Here is a 19,305-nt window from a genome sequence, read left to right as displayed (position 1 = left end):
GGGATCAACATGGTGAAGTCTGTAGCCTTCTGCGCTGGGGCTGGGGCACTCTCTCCATGGGGTGGGCACCCTGCCCCATTCCGGCCTGGGGAGCCCCCTTCCTCCTTGGGGTCACTGAAATTACTGCTGCTCCTCCGGATCTCTCCCCCAGACCACTCTCTCCCACCTCCGCCCCATGGCAGTGCCTCATCTGATGCAGTTTCTAGGTCCCTCCCCCACCTGGTACAGGTTTGATACCTGCCCCAAACTTTAAGTTTGTGGTCCCATAAAACCCTCATATCATCTTCACAGAAGCTACAGACCATTAAACTATCGTAATCCCTCGCTCCACCACGGATACAGAAAGCAAAGAGGAGACTAGGGGAGCCTCCCACCCATCTGCCACCCTGGGCCACATACCACAATCTCCCGCGGTGGCGTGGTGACGGTGGGCATGACATACACGCAATCGGTGGGGAAATCTCCACGCTGCTTGGTCCTCTCATTAATGCCATTGGCCCAGCCCGAGTTCATGACCTGCTCACCCGTGTCATGGTCCAGGATGATGAGGTCGCCCTTGGCAAAGCTCAGGAAGCCCGACTCCTCGCCCGCTGTGGAGAGGGGCTGGGTTGGAACCTCTTTATTTGCGTTGATGATCTACAAGCCACTGCTCCCCGCTGAAGAACTCCCCTGTCCCACTCATGTCTGCCACCTGCCACTCTGCCTCCACCTCGTCACAATGCGCCACACAGATGCAGCCACCAGGGGGAGCCACTGTCCTGCTCGAAAGCCTTCTGCGGCTCCCCATGGCCCTCAGGAGAAAGCCCACACGGAGGCCTCCTGGACTCCTGCCTCCTCACGTCTCTCCCCCCCTCACCTCGCCCATCAAACCAAACTGCCGGCTTTCTCCTGCCTCTGCCTGGCCCCTGCTCTGTTCTCTGCTCCCACGGTTCCCCCGGACCCCGGGCTGCACGGGGCCTCTCCCTCAAGGCTCCCACAGCCTCTGGCGTCCCTGGTCATTGCGCTGTCACAGGGCCATCACTGTCTGCACCTCCCACCCCCACACCGAGGGCAGGGCAGGGTCCCTTTTACTCTGTGCTTCCCACACTCTTCCCAGGGCCCAGGTGGTTTCAGTCAGGGTGATTGTCACTGCTGTCAGCCTCTCAATGCAGGGGGCATTTGCAGAACACTAAGGAGGGCCCTGATCTAACTTGGAGGAGGTGACAGGAGATAAGTATTGAAGGACCAGAAAGAGGGAGGGAGAGGAAGGTTCCCCACGGGGGACAGGTTGAAGGCACAGAGTTCTGCTATCTGGTCCAGTGTCTGGGAAGGATGGGTAACAAGGCACTGGCAGCCTTGAATGCCAGGCCAAGGCCAAGGTGCATGGTCTGCCTAATGCCCCAACCCCCGTGCCTGGCAGCCCATGTGGCAGCCACTCACCAGGGTTGGGGTTGTCCTGCAGGGCCACGACATACTTAGACCTCTTCCGGAGCCCCTCCAGGAAGGTGACCACCAGGTCACGGATGTCCTCAGCGTTGCTGGAGGTGAAGGTATACTCATCCCCCTTGATGGTGGCCAGTGTGAAGCTGGGGGCCGTCATTTTCGCTCCCCTGCAGGACCAACACGGAGAACAGGGCCCAGCCGGGGTCAGTCCTGCCCGGCCTGAGTGAGGTGCAGCACAGCCCGGATCAGAGCAGCCCAGCGAGAGCAAGACACGGCACTCCCTGAAGGAGACCAAGGCCAGCCGAGTCAGACATGGCCCAGCCAGGGGAATCGTGACCCAGCTAGAGCAGAGCCTGGTCCAACCAGGTGAGACGTGGCCCAGGTCAGACACATCTCAGTCCAAGTCAGACATGGCCAGGCATGGTGTGGGGAGATCCATGCTGGCCCAGCCCCCTTCCCCTTTGCCTATCTAATTCCCACTCACCCTTTAAATCTCAGCCTAGATGCCACTTCCTCCAGGAAGTCCTCCCTGCCCTCCCACAGCCCTCATCACACTGCTCCCTGCTTTAAAACGGCCTGTTCAATGTCTGTCTCCCCTCTCGACTGAAGCCCCAGAGGGCAAGGACCATCTTGTCACCACTGCATCCCATGTGTGTGGTCAGAGCCCACACAGACACAGCCCACATCGGACACAGCCCAGAGACTCCTACAGACCGGGGGAGGAGCCACCGCACTGCTGGGGAAGCCAGTCTGTTCTAGGAGCCCACCTGCCACCCCGTCTATGTGCACCACGCTGTGCAGCGTACAAAGACCTCTCCCACTGGTTATGGCATTTATTCCTCACCACTGCTATGGAGCGACAGTATTAAGACCCCTGTTTTATTTACGGCTGAGGACGTAGAGGTGAGTCCTGCCCAGGCCTCTATGTCCCAGGCCAAGCTCTTTTTGTACACACTCGCCTGCCCCCAACTGTCTTGTTAATGGCTCAGCGCCATCTCAGGACAGCCATTACTGTGCTGGAACGCCCCTGCGTCCCTCCCGTGAGGAGGAGGGCCTGAGGGGCTGCACGGAGCAGCACAAACTGCTTGACCGCCTGCGACCAGGACAGGCCACTGTGCGCCTCTTCACCCCCCATGCCCTGCAGGACAGCTCTGCCCCTCTCCTTCCCCGTCTGTCGTCTGTGTGTCCATCTGGCCCTCCGCACCTGCTGCTGGACACGGCCATGATCTCCGGGAAGGACAGCTCCAGCAGCACCTGTTCCTGCTCATCCACAAAGTACACGCCCGTCCAGTTGACAGCCACGATGACGTCGTTCTTGGGGAGGCTGGGACCTGGCAGAGACCGAGGCACTGACAGGACCTCCCGCTCCCAGGCCCTGCCCGTCCCAATCCTTATAACCGTTGGGGGATAGGGTGGGAATATACTGGTTTCTATTTTACAGATAGGGAAACTGAGGCTCAAAGGGCACAGCCTCCCTGAAAGCCGAAACCCAAGGTGCAGTGGGAAGAATGTCTAATCAGGAAACTGGGTTGGGGCCCCATCCCTGCCACCAGTCTTTATGTAGCTTTGGACAGTCCCTTCCCTGCACTAAGGTGGGATATGGGGAGGGGCTGGACTGAGTCCCGAGGTTCCCTCCGGCCCTGGTTCTGTGAAGCGCAGCATCTGCGCGGGGCCTGGCCCGGAGCAGAGGCCCAGTAACGATGGCCCAAAGATGGCCAAGTGATGGCCCATGTGGGTTTACATCAGCCACACCCCGCTCAACTTCACGGAGTCAGCCCAGCAGCGCTGGCCTGTGTGTGCTCTGGGCCACCCTCTTCTGCACACAGTAGGTGCCTACTGATTTCAGTCCTCATTCAATTGCTCAATCCAGTGTGCCACTGAGCACCTACTGTGTGCCTTGGAGTCACTACCGGACTGCAGGGAGGCAGGACCCACACTCAGTGTCATCAGCCAGAGAAGACCAACCAGCCCATAGGCAGGAGGCCCACCGAGCCGTTCCCCTCCCTCTGCCGTGGGCCGGGGCGTAGGGCGAAGGGCTGGGGGGTGGTACCTGAGAATTTGTAGGCTTCGTAAAACCGGGAGAAGAGCAAGGGCCACTTGAAGCGGGCGTAATTGACCACATCTTCTTTGACCTTCTGGGCATCAGTTCTCCTCTGGGCATAAATCCCCTGGAGGGAACAGAGAGAGACACAGGACGAGAGATACAGTACAAACTGTCTGGAAATCTGTCCCTGCCTTGTAGCCAGCATGGCCCAGGCTGCTGTGCCCTCACGGCCTTGCCCGTTCCCAGCAGCGCATGGCCACCCCCACCGCCTCGTCTTTCTCTTATTCACTCGACGTCCGTGAGCACTTGTGAATGCTGCCTTGATGCACGCCTGGCGCACAAAGGCAGGTAAGGCACGGTGCCGCCCCCAGGGAGCTCCTGCTTCAGCAGAGACAGGAAGGCCAGGGATTCTGGCCTGCCGTGTGGGAGGCCCGAGGGCCTGGGTCAGCAGGAGGTGTGTGTGCCGGGCAGGCAGGGAAGGGGAGGGAAGGGGGACACAGTGCGGGGGGAGTCAGGTCACAAGACTGTGGGCAAAGCCGCAAGATCGTGCCTCGGAGAAACTGCCCGGCTGACTGTGGGAGTTGGATCAGAGCAGAGAGAGGCCTGGAATCTGGGGTAAGGTGAGCCACAAGGGGTGCCGCCTCGCTCCGGCAAGACACAAAAGCACCAGCAATTTATTTCTTCAAAAACACTCCCCTAAGCCCTAGTAAGAACATCGTGTGGCGGGGGCACTGGAGGGGTCAGCGCAAACTAGTGGTTTTGCAGTTCCTGGACGCAGGCGTGGGTGAGGACGCAGGCGTGGGTGAGGGCGCACACGGCCCCAGCTCTGCCGCGACAGGGCCGAGCAGCCATGCCACCGTGGGAGCAGGGGGAATTCAGGGTGAGGGGCTCAACGTTGCCAATCTGATCTCGAACGGCTTAGAAAAGAGAATGATGCGTGTGTGCGCAGGAAGAGAAACCACCAGCAAGTGTGGCTCACTGGTCAGTCTGGCTGAAGTGTATACAGTTCTAATGTTTGGAACTTGGAACTTCTCTGTAAGTTTGAAGTTATTTCAGAATAAAATGTTTTTAAAACACTCCTCTGTTATGGACTAAATCACGTGCCCCCCGACTTCCCACAAATTTGTGTGAAGTCCTAACCCCCAGCAACCCAGAATGCAGCCCTAATTGGAAATGAGGTTTTTAAAGAGGTAATGACGTCAAAATGAGGTCACTGGGGTTGGCCCTAATATGACTGGTGTCCTCATAAGAAAAACCTTGGACACAGACATGCACGTGCACAGAGGAAGGACCACACAGAGACGGATGGAGAGCACGGCGCGTGCAGGCCGTGGGAGAGAGGCCACGGAGAGAGGCCGCGGGAGAAACCAACCCAGCCAACACCTCGATCGTGAACGTCTCAGCTCCAAAACCATGAGACACAAATTCCTGTTGTTTAAGCCGTCCGGTCCATACTTTGTTATGGCGGCCCTGACAACCTAATAACACACCCTTGCACCCTAAAACCACACGAATTCACATCTGTCCGCTCTGTGAGAGGCCTGGCCCAGGGCTCTGGGATGTACATGCCAAGGAGCTCCATCCTGGCGGGGAGACACGGCTCAGCCATGGGCTCCAAAAGGGCAGAAACCATGTCCCTGTCCCATTCGTGCTGTGTGTCCAGGGGCACATGGCAAGTGCCCAGCGTGAGATAAATGCATGACAACAGCATCCGACCCAGAACATGCCCCACACCAAGCGCCACAGGGGCAGTGAGCACCGAGGTGGCTCGGGTGGGGGCTGCAGCTGTTTGGGAGGCAGATGGACAGGCTTCCGCAGCTGATGGGACACGAGGGCTGAGGATTAGAGGTGGCCAAGGACCAGGAAAGTCTCTCACTTGAGAGATGGGGTGGCAGGCAGAACACGCCCCTCTTCTGGTGGGGGCTGGGCGTGAGGGCCTCAGGGTACGCCAGGCTGGATGGAGAAGCGGCACGGGGAGCGTCGGGGAGAGGCGGAGGCCCATGGGGGCTACCGGAGAAGGAGGAAGGTCAGGAGGGTGGGCGGAGGCGGAGGCCGTGCCGCATGGGCTGAGAGGCTGCGGGCTGTAGGGCTGTCCCTCAACTTTGCGCAGACAATTCGTGCTCAGCAGGGGCCACGGAGGGGAGGAGGTCAGGGGTCCCCTGCCAGCAGCTGGTGCCCCCACCCCTTTCCCCACCTGGGCGCCCCTGCTCTACCTGGGAGGGAAGTACTCAGCCGGTTACAGGCCTGGGTCCCAAGCAAGGCAGGTACAGGGGGCTGTACCTAGAGTCCCCCAGGTAGGACGCTGGGCTGGAGTTATTCGAGGAAAAAGGAGGTGCACTTCCTGGAAGCTCCCTCCAGCGCCTACCACCACTGAGTCACAGCTCTCGGGAAGCTGTAGCACCAGCGAGTGGCAGCAGGAGACCAGGAGAGGGGACGCCAACACCCATGGCCCCCTGGTCTCCCTCAGGAGACCGCAGGACTGGGCTTGCTGCTCTCTGTGTCCCTGGCACCCAGCCCACCCTTCCTGTGAACTGATGTCCGTCGTGGAGAGAGGGCTGCTGGGAGGTGAGAGGTCGGGAGCCATCCTGTCCCCAGGACACACCCTCACCTCCTCTCGGGTCCCCTCTGCACACAACAGATGGGTGAGGGCTGGGGCCTTGATTGCTCGGGGCCTTGCCCCCCAGGTCCCTCCCAGCCCCTCTACCTTCTTGTGGGCAGCGATGGCCAGCTGGGCCCACTTCTCCAGCGTCTTCAGGGGCGTGATCTCGCGGTCAGGGATGTAGGTGGGCACGAGGTTCAGCAGGCGCTCCAGGATCATCTCGGAGCCGTAGTCCACGAAGTACTGCTGGGAGGCCAGCTCGGCCAGGTCGTCCTCCTGGGTTGGCGAGGGGCCCCGGTTACGTGTGTGGTCCAGGCCCCTCCGGGAAGCCCTTCCAGACCACCGAGGCCCCCAGGCCCTGCTCCTGCCCTGCCTCCTGCAGCTGTCGGAGCCCGGCCTTTGGGAACTTGTGTTCTCACTGATTCGCCAGGGAATTCTTGTCTGTTCAGTGGAACCACGAGTTCCCCATGGGCAGGGCCACACCCTCACCTCTTCCTGGGTCCTCACCTGCATGGAGACAAACCCTGCCCAGGGGCACATGAGCTGACCCAAAGAGACCAGCCAGCCCATCGAGCAGCCGCTACACACTCGGCTCTGTGAGACAGCGACTGGAACTGACAAACGAGAAAAGAGGAAGTGCCTGTCCTGGAGGATGGGAGATCTCTGGGGACTACTGGTGGGGGTCAGGGTGAGGGGAGGGCACCACATCACCACTGTCACCAGCAGCACACACCAGGGGAGAGCTGAAGTGTCTACCAGCCAGTAGGTCTACTGCAGAGGCTTTGGAGAGCCAGGCAGGACTGGGCATTTGCTCGTGCGTGGCAGCCCCAGTGATGCCTACCTAGGGCTCCCCAGGGCTCTGGCAGCAGGGGTAATAGAGAAAGACTCTTGGGGGCCTTGAAGGCAATAGATATGTTCCAACTAGTTTGAGTATTTCAGAACGTTGACAACCGATAAGGCTGTCCTAATGCATTGTGACGGAATATTTGCTTACCACCACCACCATCATCATCATCACCATCACCACCACCAATAACCATTGTTTTCATTGCCGTCACCTCCATCCTCATCTCTCATCACAATCCCCACAGATCATAAGTACTATCACATCCACCATGACCATTATCAAAAATAAAACAACCACATCACTCCTGTCCTCAGAAGTAGAAAAAAGAATAACGTTTGCAAACTGGTTTCAACCAATAGGTCTCTTTCTCATACAGAGCCAAGTTTATTAGACTAACTCAGAACCATACCCAAGTCCTGGTTGCTGCAACAGTGTGAGCCACTCCGGCAGGAGGTTCTCCCCAACCCTTGCTGCTGTAATTCTGCCTCCCCTCACAGACCCCTCAGGTAGGTAGTTACAAATTCAGGAGCAGCCCGGGAGTGCCAACCTCGGCATTTGCTAATAGGGCTCGCAGACAGTGGGAAAACAGGCGGCTGTGGGCCAAGGCGGCTCAGCGGAAGACTCACCTTCTCACACCTGTACTCCCCGAACTTGACTCCGCGCACCACCTGCTGGTAGATGAGGTTGGTGGCCACATTGTCCTCTGAGGGGTTGTGCCAGGGCGTGAAGACCTCTTTGCGGAAGAAGAGCCTCCAGGGGGCATTGCGCTCCTGGGCGCCCTGCTCCTTGGCGTACTGCTCACACTGGGAGATGGCGTCCATGACGTGGTCACTGCCGCTGCCCAGGGAGGACACCTGTGGGCACGCAGCACACATGAAGTCAGGGAGGACTTCGAGGAGCCTCAACTGTGCTAAATGGGCTAGTTCTGATGGAAAGCTGAGGCCTAGAGAGAGGGAGGCACATGCCCAAGGTCCCCCAGGAGGTGCCCAAGGTCCCCCAGGAGGCAGAGCGGAAGGGCACCCCCAGATCCCAGCTGTGGGCTCTAGCCGGCACACCAGTTATCTTCTAGCCTCAGTTCTGGGCCGTTACGTGGGCATCCCCGTTTCTTAGTGGAGCCCTTTGTGAAACTGTTGGACAGTCCCTGAGAACACAGGTGGTATCTACAGGTAAGAAAAATCCAGGTGAGCCATGCCCAGCAGCAGGGGTCCACGCCCGGGCCTGCGTGTGTGGGTGTGCAGGTGAGGCCGGCAGCCCCAGGCCCGCTCAGCAGAGCCGCCTCCGCCCGGAGGCTCGCCTGGGGGATGCTCACGCTGCAGCTGGTTGAGAAGGAGTTGAGGAGTTCCTCCACCGCACGTCACAGCGACCCGACAGGCCATCGTTCTGTTCTCACGTGCACGTGAGAAAGTGCGTCTCAGCCAAGTGGCTACGCGTCCCTCCAGCCACCCTATTCAGTGGCCTTCCTTCAGCACAGGAGGCTGCATCCGGCCTCACGTGACTTAAGGGAGCCCGGGGCTCCCGTCTACACCCTACTGCTGGGTTTTCCTCAGGCTTGCACGGAGCTCCAAAGCAGCTCACGAGCCAGGCAGAGCCATGGTTGCCACTGCTACGGAGGAAACCCCGGTTCCCTCAAAGGTGAGTACCCCGGGCCTGCAGGGGCAGCACCAGGACAAGCCCAGAGCCGTGTCACCCGAGGCGCTTCTGGTGGCCATACCTTATCAAACAGGGCAATGTAGAGGGAGAACCCAAAGCGGTCCTTGAGCGAGATCTTGTCGGCCAACGCGTTGCAGAGCTCCTTAGCGGTGGTCGCCGAGTCCGTCAGTAGGGTCTTGGTGGTCCCGTCCATGAATGTCACAGGCAACATGATGGGCTTCTTGGACTTGGTGGCCTGGAAGTGACCCCAGAGGGCTTGTGGGGTCCTTCCACTTCAGACCGGCTCCCTCCCTCTGGACTCTGGCTCTCCCTGTGGGGTTGGAGCTGCCTCTGAGCCCCAGGCCCAGCATCCCACCAGGCCACTGCCTGTCCCTGCCACAGGTGCCCAGGGAGCCAGGCTGTGTGCCCCACCCATTGGACCTTTAGAGGCCCTGGGGCAGAGAGGTGGTGTGCTGCCATGGGCTTCTGCTGTCACTTCACATAACCGTCACAGGACCCTGGGAGATGAGTATCGTTATCGTCATGTTGCAGGTGAAGCCACCGAGACGCAGAGGGAATCCCCCTCAGCCAAGTCACTTTGTTCATACGGCCAGCAAATGGGGGTCAACCGTCCTCTGAGGGCTTCCTGCTCCCATGGGCCCGACCTTGAGGGCGGGTGCTTGAGGAACCAGCGTTCCAGAGCAGGGGACACTCCTGGGGCAGCCAAGCGTGCTGGACACACACGTGCACACACACGCACACACACACACTGGACACATGCACACACATGCACTGGACACACATGTGTAGACACACGTACTGGACCACGCACACACACGCACGCACACACACACACACTGGACACACATGCACACACACGTGCACACACACACACACATGTACACACATGCACACACACGCACGTGTGCTGGGTGGGGCGGGGCCGGGCCGCACCTGCAGCTCCAGCCAGCTGGGTGGCTGTGTCCGCGTCCCGTTGACAAAGGTCCTCCTCAGGCGCTCCTCACAGTACGGGGCATAGCCAGGCGGTCCCCCGTGGATGAAGTTCCGCAGGTACTGCAGCCAGAGGGCCCGGTGAGGCCTCCCCACGCCGGCCTTCCCCTCCCGGACTGGAGCCGTCACCAGGCCCTCGCCCACATGGGGGCTGCTCCTCCAGGCAAGCCTGCCCTCACGCCTCCTCTGCTTTCCCTGGCTCCTGCTGCCCTTGCACCGCCCCGCAGGGTGGCAGCTGGGCCACCACAGCCCCGCCTGTTTCCAGCTGTGTCTCCTGCCGCACCTCACACAGGCCACCCGCCCACACTCAGCTGGCTTAGCTGTGTCCCCGCCACCTCCCGCGCCCTCACAGCACCGACGGTCGGGTTGGCCTGCCAAGACCCCTCTGCGTCCCCAGCGCGCAGGGCCCGACGCTGAGGTGAACTGAAGTGCTCGCCCCAGGACAAGCACACAGAGGGCCAGGACACGCTCTCGTCAGACTCAGCCCCTCATCAGTGCGATGCGGCTGAGGGGGAATAGGCGAAGCGGTGACTGCCTGGGAGGCGTATGCCCGGAGGACGGGCCCCCGGGAAGTGGCAGGCCTGAGAGGAGAAGACCAGATGGGCCCCCTTCCCAGTCCTTCCCAGCCCCTTCTTTCTGCCGTCTCCCCAGTGCCGGGATGGGGCCCCACTCCCCTTCCCACCCCAGGAAGCCACACCCCCCCTACCTTGACGAACTTCTCAGAGGGGGCGAAGCAGCCCACGCAGAGAGACACGAGGATCCAGCCCCGGGCGTAGCTGCTCTTGGAGGGGTTGTGGGTCAGCTGCTTGCTGATCTGGCAGTAGATCTCGTCCCTGGGCCAGGGCGGCAGGGCAGGGAGGGTCACCTCAGAGGAACAGCCCTGGCCCCCGCCCAGGCCCAGCAGCAGAGGGGACACACACAGCTGTCCCCTCCAACTTGCCCAAGACCACCAGAAGGAGGCAGAGTGGGCTGGGAGGGCTGAGCCCAGGGCTCTGGGGAGCCATCGAGGGGGGTCTGGCTTTGGAGACAGGATCATCGGGCATAAAGTATGTCCCTAACTGCAATCCACATTCCACCATCCAGAGGGTGGTGCGCATGCTGCTCTGGGCACAGTGGCCACAGCCACTGGTGACCGTGCCAGCGAGAAGCACAAACACTGCCCCTGCCTCGTCCCTGACCAGCTGGGTGGCCCAGGCAGGTGAGTTCCCCTCCCTGACCTGGCCCATAGTCGCTGCAGCAGGTACAGTTTCTACCGATGGCAGTGGGTAGGGTAGGAACAGGGGAAGCATCTGGGGGCATCTCTAGGGGATGGACTGAGTAGGGACTTTGACTGTCTCTTGATATATTTTTGTAATATTTGAATATTTAAGTGGCCATTACTTTTGTAAAGAGATAAAAACAATGAAGGTAACTTGTTTTCACTTTAAAGGGATCCTTATGAAACTGCTCTGAAGACAAACGAGCCAAGGCTTATGAAGCACCCAGCCCAGCGCCGAGCACAGCAAACCCTCAACAAATGCCGGCTGCAGCGATCACTGCTGTTCTTCCCTCAATAAACTGGGTACCCCAAGACCACAGTCGCCTGTCCAGGGCCCAGGGCGGGCCCCATGGTGACGCAGTGACCGCCAGGGGACACTCACTGCGACTCTTCCCTCTCTGAGAACAGAGATGGGCAGGAAGGTGGGATTACCCAACTCAGTGGCTCACCAGTTTTGAGTTCATGGACCAGTAAAATTTCAATGTTAATTCTGAAAGTTGTCGATGTTTTATCATGACAAATGGGAACATTCATCACACACACACACACACACACACACACACATACAACCTGCCCATCATCTACATTCAGATCATTTTATAAAACAAAGATAATTAAAGATCCAAAAAGTAGGAAGGACAAAATCTCCAAGTAGTTTTTTAAATAAAATAAATTTAGCTTTAGAAACCCCCTCAGTTTTCCCATCTCGCTACAGACTGGGAGTCTCTGACCTGACCCCTCCCTTACAGGCAGGGAGACCAAGGCCGAGACAGGGAGGGATCAGCTGTGCGAGGCCCCTCAGGGAGTGGACACCCAGCCTTCGACTCTTGGTCCAGGGCTCCTGGCACCGGCTTCTCTAGAAGTGTCAGCGGTAGGTTGGTGGTGGGATGACAGGGAGGCTGACACTTGCCTTTGAGACATGCCTCAGGCAGCTCCCTTTTCCTCCTGGAGTGGGTGGCCCTGGGTGGTGTGGCCACCTCTGGGGACATAGCAATCCACCTCAGAGGGCAATGAGAGGAGGCCTGGCTGCAGGCAGGAGGTAGGGGAGTCCAGGTGACCCCTGAGCAAGTCTCTTCCCCACCCTGGACCTCAGTTTTCCCATCAGGAAATTGGGGCTCACCCCTGCCCGTCCTGCTGTTATCTGGACCAGCAGACACAAGTTCATGGGATCAGCTCGCCTACCCGACCTGTCCTGTGCAGACACGATTCTCATAACAGTTCCAGCCCTCCTCTGATCAAGCTGAGTTGATTTCTTAACTGTTCCTGGTGACTCCTGGGTCTTCCCATCAACTCCCAAACACCCCAGGACCTGGGTGAAGGCCTCTCCTGGGCCCTGATGCAGAGGAGGCACCCGCAGGGCTCCCAGGCATGCTGCCCACAGTAGCCCTGCCCGTGCCTGGGGTGGGTGACAGAGGGTGAGCCAGCAGCGATGGGCTAAAAGCAGAAAATGCACGTCTGATGATGCAAATCAGAGCTACGGTTTACTGGGTGCCTCCTGTGCACCCAGCAAGCCTCTTCCCCACTCTAGACCTCAGCTGAAAAGTGTGTAACCAGGTCACGTGTTATATGCTTTTCACAGTTTTATCTTCCCACAAGCCTGTGAGGTAGGTACTACGAGCACATCTTCCATTGCACCTCACTTTATGGTGTCTCGCAGATACTTCGTTTTCTTTTAATACAAATGGAAGGTTTGTGGCAACCGTGCATCAAGCAAGTCTATCGGTGCCATTTCTCTAACAGCAGGTGCTCACTTTGTGTCTCTGTATCACATTTTGGTAACTTTTGCAATATTTCAGACATTTTCATTATTATTATGTCTGTTTTGGTGATCTGTGATCAGTGATCTTTGATGTTACTATTGTACTTGTTTCGGGACACCACGAATTGTGCCCGTGTAGACGGTGAACTGAACTGATAAATGTTGTATGTGTTCTGACTTCTCTCCTTCTCCCTCGGGCCTCCCTATTTCCCGAGACACAGCGATATTAAAATCAGGCCAGTTAATAACTCTACAATGGCCTGTAAGTGTTCAAGTGAAAGGAAGAGTCACACATCTCTCACTTTAAATCAAAAGCTAGAAACGATTAAGCTTAGTGAACAAGGTGTATAGAAAGCCGAGATAGGCCCGAAGCTAGGCCTCTTGCGCCAAACAGCTAAGTTGTGAACACAAAGGAAAAACTCTCGCAGGAAATTGAAAGTTCTACTCCACTGAACACGTGAATGATAAGAAAGCGAAACAGCCTTATTGCTGATATGGAGAATGTCTTAGTGGTCTGGATAGAAGATCAAACCAGCCACAACATTCCCTTACACCAAAACCTAATTCAGAGCAAGGCCCTAACTCTCTTCAATTCTATGAAGGCTGAGAGAGGTGAGGAAGCTGCAGGAGAAAAGTCTGAAGCTAGCAGAGGTTGGTTCATGAGGTTTAAGGAAAGAAGCCATCTCCAGAACATAAAGATGCAAGGTGAAGCAGCAAACGCTGATGTAGAAGCTGCAGCAAGTTCTCCCGAAGATCCATCTAAGATAATTAATATGACCACACTCACCAACAGATTTTCAACATAGACAAAACAGCCTGCCATTGGAAGAAGATACCATCTAGAACTTTCATAGCTAGAGAGGAGAAGTCAATGCCTGGTTTCAAGGTTTCAAAGCTTCAAAGGACAGCTGACTCTCTTGTGAGGGGAAAATGGAGCTGGTGACCTGAAGTTGAAGCCAGTGATCAATTAGCATTCCAAAAATTCTAGGGCCCTTCAAAATTATGCTAAATCTATTCTACCTGTGCTCTATAATGGAACAACAAAGCCCAGATGATGGCACATCTTTGAGAGTGTGGTTTGCTGAATATTTTAAGACCACTGTTGAAAACTACTGCTCATGAAAAAAAAGATTCCTTTAAAAATACTAATATCACTGCTCATTGACAATGCACCTGATCACCCAAGAGCTCTGATGGAGATGTACAACGAAATTACTGTTGTTTTTATGCCTGCTAACACAACATCCATTCTGCAGCCCATGGATCAAGGAGTAGTTTTGACTTTCAGGTCTTACTATTTAAGAAGTTGTTATTATGTAAGATAGTGATTCCTCTGATGGATACAGGCAAAATTAACTGAAAATCGTCTGGAAAGGATTCCCCACTCTCACCATTAAGAACACTCATGATTCGTGGGAAGAGGTCTAAGTATCAGCCTTAACAGGAGTTTGGAAGATGATGATTCCAACCCTCATGGATGACTTTGAGGGCTTCAAGACTTCAGTGGAGGAAGTAACTGCAGATGTGGTGGGAACAGCAAGAGAACTAGAATTAGAAGTGGAGGCTGAAGATGTGACTGAATTGCTACAATCTCATGATAAAACTTCAGTGGCTGAGGAGTTCCTTCTTATAGATGGGCAAAGAAAGCATTTTCTTAGATGGAATCTACTCCTGGCGAAGATGTTGTGAATATTGTTGAAATGACAACAAAGAATTTATAATATTACATAAATGTAGTTGATAGAACAGCAACAAGGTTCACAAGGATTGACTCCAGTTTTGAAAGAATTTCTACGGTGGGTAAAATGCTATCAAACAGTATCACATGCTACAGAAAAATCTTTCACGAAAGGAAGAGTCTATGGAGGCAGCAAACTTCACTGTTGCCTTATCTTAAGAAATGGCCACAGACATCGTAACCTTCAGCAACCACCACCCCAGTCAAGCAGCCCCCAACACTGAGGCCAGACCCCCCAATATGACTCGCTGAAGGCTCAGGTGATTGTTAGTATTTTTTAGCAATAAAGTATTTTTTAAAGTATGTACATTTTTTAGATGTACACTTAATAGACTATTGCACACTTAATAGACTATATAGTATCATGTTAACGTAACTTTTATATGCACTGGAAAACCAAAAACTTTGTGCGACTTGCTGTATTGCAATATTTGATTTATTGAGGTGGTCTGGAACCACCCCTGCGATATCCCCGAGGTATGCTTTTGTTATTATTCCCCTCTACAGACAAGGAAACAGAGGCTTAGAGAGATGAACTGACTTGGCCAAGGTCATACACCTGGCTAGCAGCACAGCCAAGCCCAGGCCTGTTGAGCTTAATCTGTGCTAAGATGACAGAGGCACTACTCAGCCACCAAAAAAAAAAGCCGCCTATGAGGGCTTTCCGGGGGTGCCCCTCCCTCCCAGTGGCCGTCCCTGCACCCCCCACCCCAGGCACTGACCGGAGTGCCGGCCGCAGGATGCCGTTGCCAATGATGAAGTGCAGCTTCTCCAGGTTGGAGGTGGGCCGGTCCTCCAGCATGCTGTTGCCCCGCACCGTGGACTCCCCGTCGTGCAGCCTCTTGGTCACCTGGGCCAGAGGGAGAGGACAGGCTTGCCCAGGGGCAGGTGAAGTTGGGTGTTGTCCCTGCCAGCAGGGTCCCAGCACCTGAGTCTGTCCACTCCCCAGAGAGCAGAACCTGGGCAGTGGCCAGAGAGCTGCGCTCCTGCTGCAGACCCCCTCCCCTTCCACTCCCCCACCACGTGGAGAACAGACGCTGGGCCAGTAGCTGCCACACGGCCTGGGAGTGCTGGCCCGGTGCCACCCCCTCCTGGGGGCAGGTTCCTCTGCACCTCCTTGAAACTCTGCGTCCCACCCCAAGGGGGACTGTCTGCCAGGACAGGGACCTTCTCCTCTGAGTCCAAGCAGGACCCCTGTTCTGAGGTGGGACCCGACACACAACTCTGCAACCCAGAATACACCCTGGCTTCTAACCACCAGCCACCGTCACCCTGTCACCAACAGCCCTGGCCCTGATGTGACCAGCCTCAGAGCAGTTCTCACAAGATGCGTCTCCTCTCTGGTCCCACATGGCCCACACTCTGCCTAGAAGACACGGCGTGAGAGGCGAGTGGCAGGAGTGGACACTGCAGATGGGGAGGGCCAGGGACGGTCCTCACGTCTATGAGCACCCTCAGCTGCCATCTCCACCCTCTTCCCAGGACCCCATGGGTTGGGCATTTTCTTCCTTGGCCCCTCAGATACTGAGCCGGGGTTCAAATTCAAGGCCACGCACCTGCGAGACTGGATTTGCCCCTGAGGTGGGAACAGGACAGGGCAGAGGTAAAGCAGGAGCCCTGCTTCTGCAGCTGGGGGGTCTGGGGAAGCTTCCTAGAGGAGGTGACCTCAGACAGACAAGGGGAAGGAGGAATTTTGGGCGGTGGGACTGGTGTGTGCAAATGTAGGGGTGGGGAGGGGCTGGTCGCCAAGGCTGTAAATCTCTTAGTTTGTACCTGTGTCCCCTCACCCCCCTCCACTGCTGGCCACACACAGCCCAGCCTAGACAACCTCAGAGTACAAGGGCTGGGGCAGTGCACAGAAAAGGGAGGCAACCAAAGAATGAATTCAAACAAATCAACAGTATCAGTGCTCCATGAGCACTCCCGTCCCATAGCAAAGTTCTCATGTCTGAATGGTTCTCGGACCGGACGCTGCAGGTCCATCCCCCGGCAGGACACGTCCTTCCTCACACCACGCGCCACTCTGAGCCTCCCAGCTCTCACTTCCCTCCTCTGGGAACCCCTTCCTGACCCCATCCTGAGTTCACCACCCTCTGCAGGGGCTCCCTGTCCTGCCCCAGCCAGCCAGGACCCCCGAGGACAGGCAGCTACCTGTGGGCTGCCAGACCCCGGGGCCACGCTCACCTCCTCCGTGAGCTTGGACTTCTTCTTGAGGGTCAGGTGCACCAGCTTGTGCCTCACGCTGCTCTTCTTCTGCCCCTCGGGGAGCTGGGCCTGTAGGGCCAGCAGGAGACAGCTGGGCAAAGAGCAACAGCAAGACATCTGGACGCGGGCAGAGCCTGGGGACCAGCTCACCTCCATGGGAACACTTGAGGGGCACCCCCTGCACCCCCCTCCACCCCACCAGCCAACTGGCAGACCCAGAAAGGCACGGTGAACTGCCCAGGCCCTCCCGACAGGCCGGTATGGGAGCTGGCGCCAAGCACGAGGCCCTGTCTACTGTGCCATGTGGTCGCCACAGTTATGGTCGGCACTTTACAGTTGACAAAGCTTTCACATACTTGTAGACACAAGCAGACAAAGGAGGGCAGGGGACGGTGAGGCAGAGATGGATCATGGGACGCTCTTTCTGCAGAGGATCTGAAGCCAGGGGTGCCTGGCACCACCCCACCCCCTGGCCGGGGGCGCCCAGGCCGCACCTCGCCCTCGCCCTGCAGGGCCTGCAGCTCCCGCTTGTACGTCTTCTTGCCCAGGGTCTCGTAAATCTTGGTCATCACGGGGATCTTCTCGCTGCCATCGCTCATGGCTGTGTGGTACTTGGGCTCGGGGAGGTCCCCCATGAACCGGAGGACGGTGATCCAGACCGCCAGGGCCGCCTGGGGGCACAGTGCGCGCGTCAGAAGGGCAGAGTGAAGGACACTACTGAGTTGTAAGAATGAGCTGGTGGTTTGGGGACAGGGCTGGAAAAACACCCTCTGCATGGTCTGGCCCAGGCACAGGGGTGAAGACTGGTGGGCAGGGACCAACCACCCAGGGGGAGACCACAGCCCCAGCCCCTCCCCGCAGTGACTGAGTGGCAGGCAGGCCTCACCAGCTGGTCACCCTCGTCTTCATGGTAGAGCAGCGGCTGTTTGAGTGGCCGCCGGGTGTAGGAGTGTGTGGTTGTGCCCTGGAAGTAGGTGGCAGCGAACTTGGCGAATTTGTACTCAGAGAGGTCCTCCTCGTCCTCGTCGGGCAGGGGCAGGGCTGCGTCCAGGTCCTCCTCCACCATCTCCCTCCGCCCACGCTCCAGGTCCTGCAGGAGGCAAGAGGGGCTCCCTGCCATGGGCTGGGCTGACGTCCCCCACCCTGCCCCTGCAGGGCCAGCTCCTCCCTCGGGAGCATAGGGCTCTGTTTGTCCTGCCCCCTCCCCTAACAGAGCTGGGTGTGTGCTAGGTCCTCAGTGGACAAACAGATAAAAGCTTGAGAATGGCCCTGGAGAGGGGCAGTGACTGGCCCAAGGTCACAGGGCAGGCTGGTGGCTGGACAGGGCCTGGGACCTACGACCCCCATCCCAACTCATCCCTGCTACCCTCTGCTCAGAGGGGCCAGGTGGGCTTTAATGCCTAGGGACACAAGAGGAGGGAGGGACAACACACGGGGGGCCTGGGGGCCTTTGGAGCTCCTGTCCCCAGCCTGGTACCTCAAAGCCGCTAGGTGCCTGGCCCTCCTGGCCTGGCAGGCCGCCCGAAATCCCCAGGAAGCCAAACATCTTGTCCACCATGTCCGAGTGATTGACGGGCTCGTGGCGGGCCCTTTCCATCTGCTCCAGGAGCTCCTTCTTCCGCCGCGCCGCCTCCTTCTCCTTCAGCTCCCGCTCGGCATCCTCCCGAGCCAGCTGGGCCAGGCGCTCCTGGGAGGTCGGGGTGACAGAAGACACGGTGTCAGCACCTGGTGGCACAGCCTCAGGGAATAAGCTCTCTGCGGCTCCTGGGGGAGCCCTGCAGCAGCCAGTGCCTCGGTCCCAACCTCCTGACCCCCTGGAAGACCAGAGCCTCCGACTTCCCACCTGGGGCCACACTCAGCCCTCATAGTCCGAGGCACTGGGGCCACGGGGAGGCCTCTTGACAAGCCCAGACAGTGAATCTGCCTGTCCTTCAGGGCTCTGCTGGGCACCGCCTCCTCCAGGCAGCCTGCTCAGTGCTGTCCCTGGCCTGAAGGGACCGCACCAACCCAGACACCCCACAGCTGTCAGGTTCGGGCGCTGGACCAGCGCTGCCTGATAGGCATGTAACACGAGCCACGTGTGTAGTAGCCACATTTTAAAAAGTAAAAAGACATAGGTGGAATTAATCTTAATAATACATTTTATTTAGCGGGGTATTTTCCAAATACTAATATCTTAACATGTAATCGATATCATAAACATAATACTGAGATTTTACAATTCTTTTCTTCCCCCACTAAGTCTTCAAAACCTAGTGTGTATCTCACACTCACAGCACTGTGTCCCTCGGAAGGGCCACGTTTCACGTGCTCAGTAGCCACCGTGGCTGGCGGCTCCCGAATCGGGCCCTCACCTGGCCGGGGCTCTTACCTGGGTGCTGTCTCCCAGCTAGAAACGCACTGCTGAGGGCACGGGCCCTTCCTCTGGAGCCACAGCCCCGTCCTTTTGCCTGGTGCATGACAGTGAGAGCTCAGGTGGCATGTGCTGAACAGGCCCGGTGAGGCTGCTTTCTGAGGCTGCGGGGCAGATGCCGAGCGACCGGGAAGCGCAGACGACCCCGCGAGTGGCGCCTAAGCTCACCTGATGCTTGCGTTCAGCCTCCTCCTTGGCCTTCTTGGCGCTCATCTCCTTCCGGAGCTTCTCCTCCTCCGCCAGCCGCATCTTCTCGGCCTCGAGGCTCCGCAGGTACTGAGGGAAGGGCAGCCGGTTGGGCACAGAAACGTGTGCGGCTGTTGTCACAGCTCTTCCCGCCAGCTCCACCCCACCCTGAGTTCTGAGACTGGAATGACTTT

General features: G+C 57.5%; 1 protein-coding gene across 3 annotated transcripts in view; it reads right to left on the bottom strand.

The window, feature by feature from the left end:
• The window catches only part of MYO7A (myosin VIIA), an 80,591-nt gene that overhangs the window by 11,086 nt on the left and 50,200 nt on the right, over positions 1-19,305 (bottom strand). For 2 of the 3 annotated variants that reach the window (XM_012645585.1, XM_012645584.1), the window contains exons 22-36: positions 19,094-19,201; positions 17,990-18,199; positions 17,399-17,602; positions 17,007-17,183; positions 16,492-16,581; positions 15,030-15,157; positions 10,259-10,385; positions 9,496-9,615; positions 8,624-8,797; positions 7,539-7,766; positions 6,171-6,341; positions 3,473-3,590; positions 2,627-2,753; positions 1,420-1,589; positions 400-590 (exon numbers count right to left, since the gene is read on the bottom strand). In XM_012645585.1, coding sequence (XP_012501039.1) covers positions 400-590; positions 1,420-1,589; positions 2,627-2,753; positions 3,473-3,590; positions 6,171-6,341; positions 7,539-7,766; positions 8,624-8,797; positions 9,496-9,615; positions 10,259-10,385; positions 15,030-15,157; positions 16,492-16,581; positions 17,007-17,183; positions 17,399-17,602; positions 17,990-18,199; positions 19,094-19,201 — 2,343 coding nt within the window. Of the gene's footprint in view, positions 1-399; positions 591-1,419; positions 1,704-2,626; positions 2,754-3,472; positions 3,591-6,170; positions 6,342-7,538; positions 7,767-8,623; positions 8,798-9,495; positions 9,616-10,258; positions 10,386-15,029; positions 15,158-16,491; positions 16,582-17,006; positions 17,184-17,398; positions 17,603-17,989; positions 18,200-19,093; positions 19,202-19,305 lie in introns of all 3 variants that reach the window. The other variant, XM_012645583.1, reaches the window with a different exon arrangement.

This window comes from Propithecus coquereli, unplaced genomic scaffold (assembly GCF_000956105.1).
Source record: "Propithecus coquereli isolate 6110/MARCELLA unplaced genomic scaffold, Pcoq_1.0 Scaffold235, whole genome shotgun sequence".
Lineage (NCBI taxonomy): Eukaryota > Metazoa > Chordata > Mammalia > Primates > Indriidae > Propithecus > Propithecus coquereli.
The sequence above is the reverse complement of the archived record's forward strand: the minus strand, read 5'-3'. Positions and strand labels throughout refer to the sequence as shown.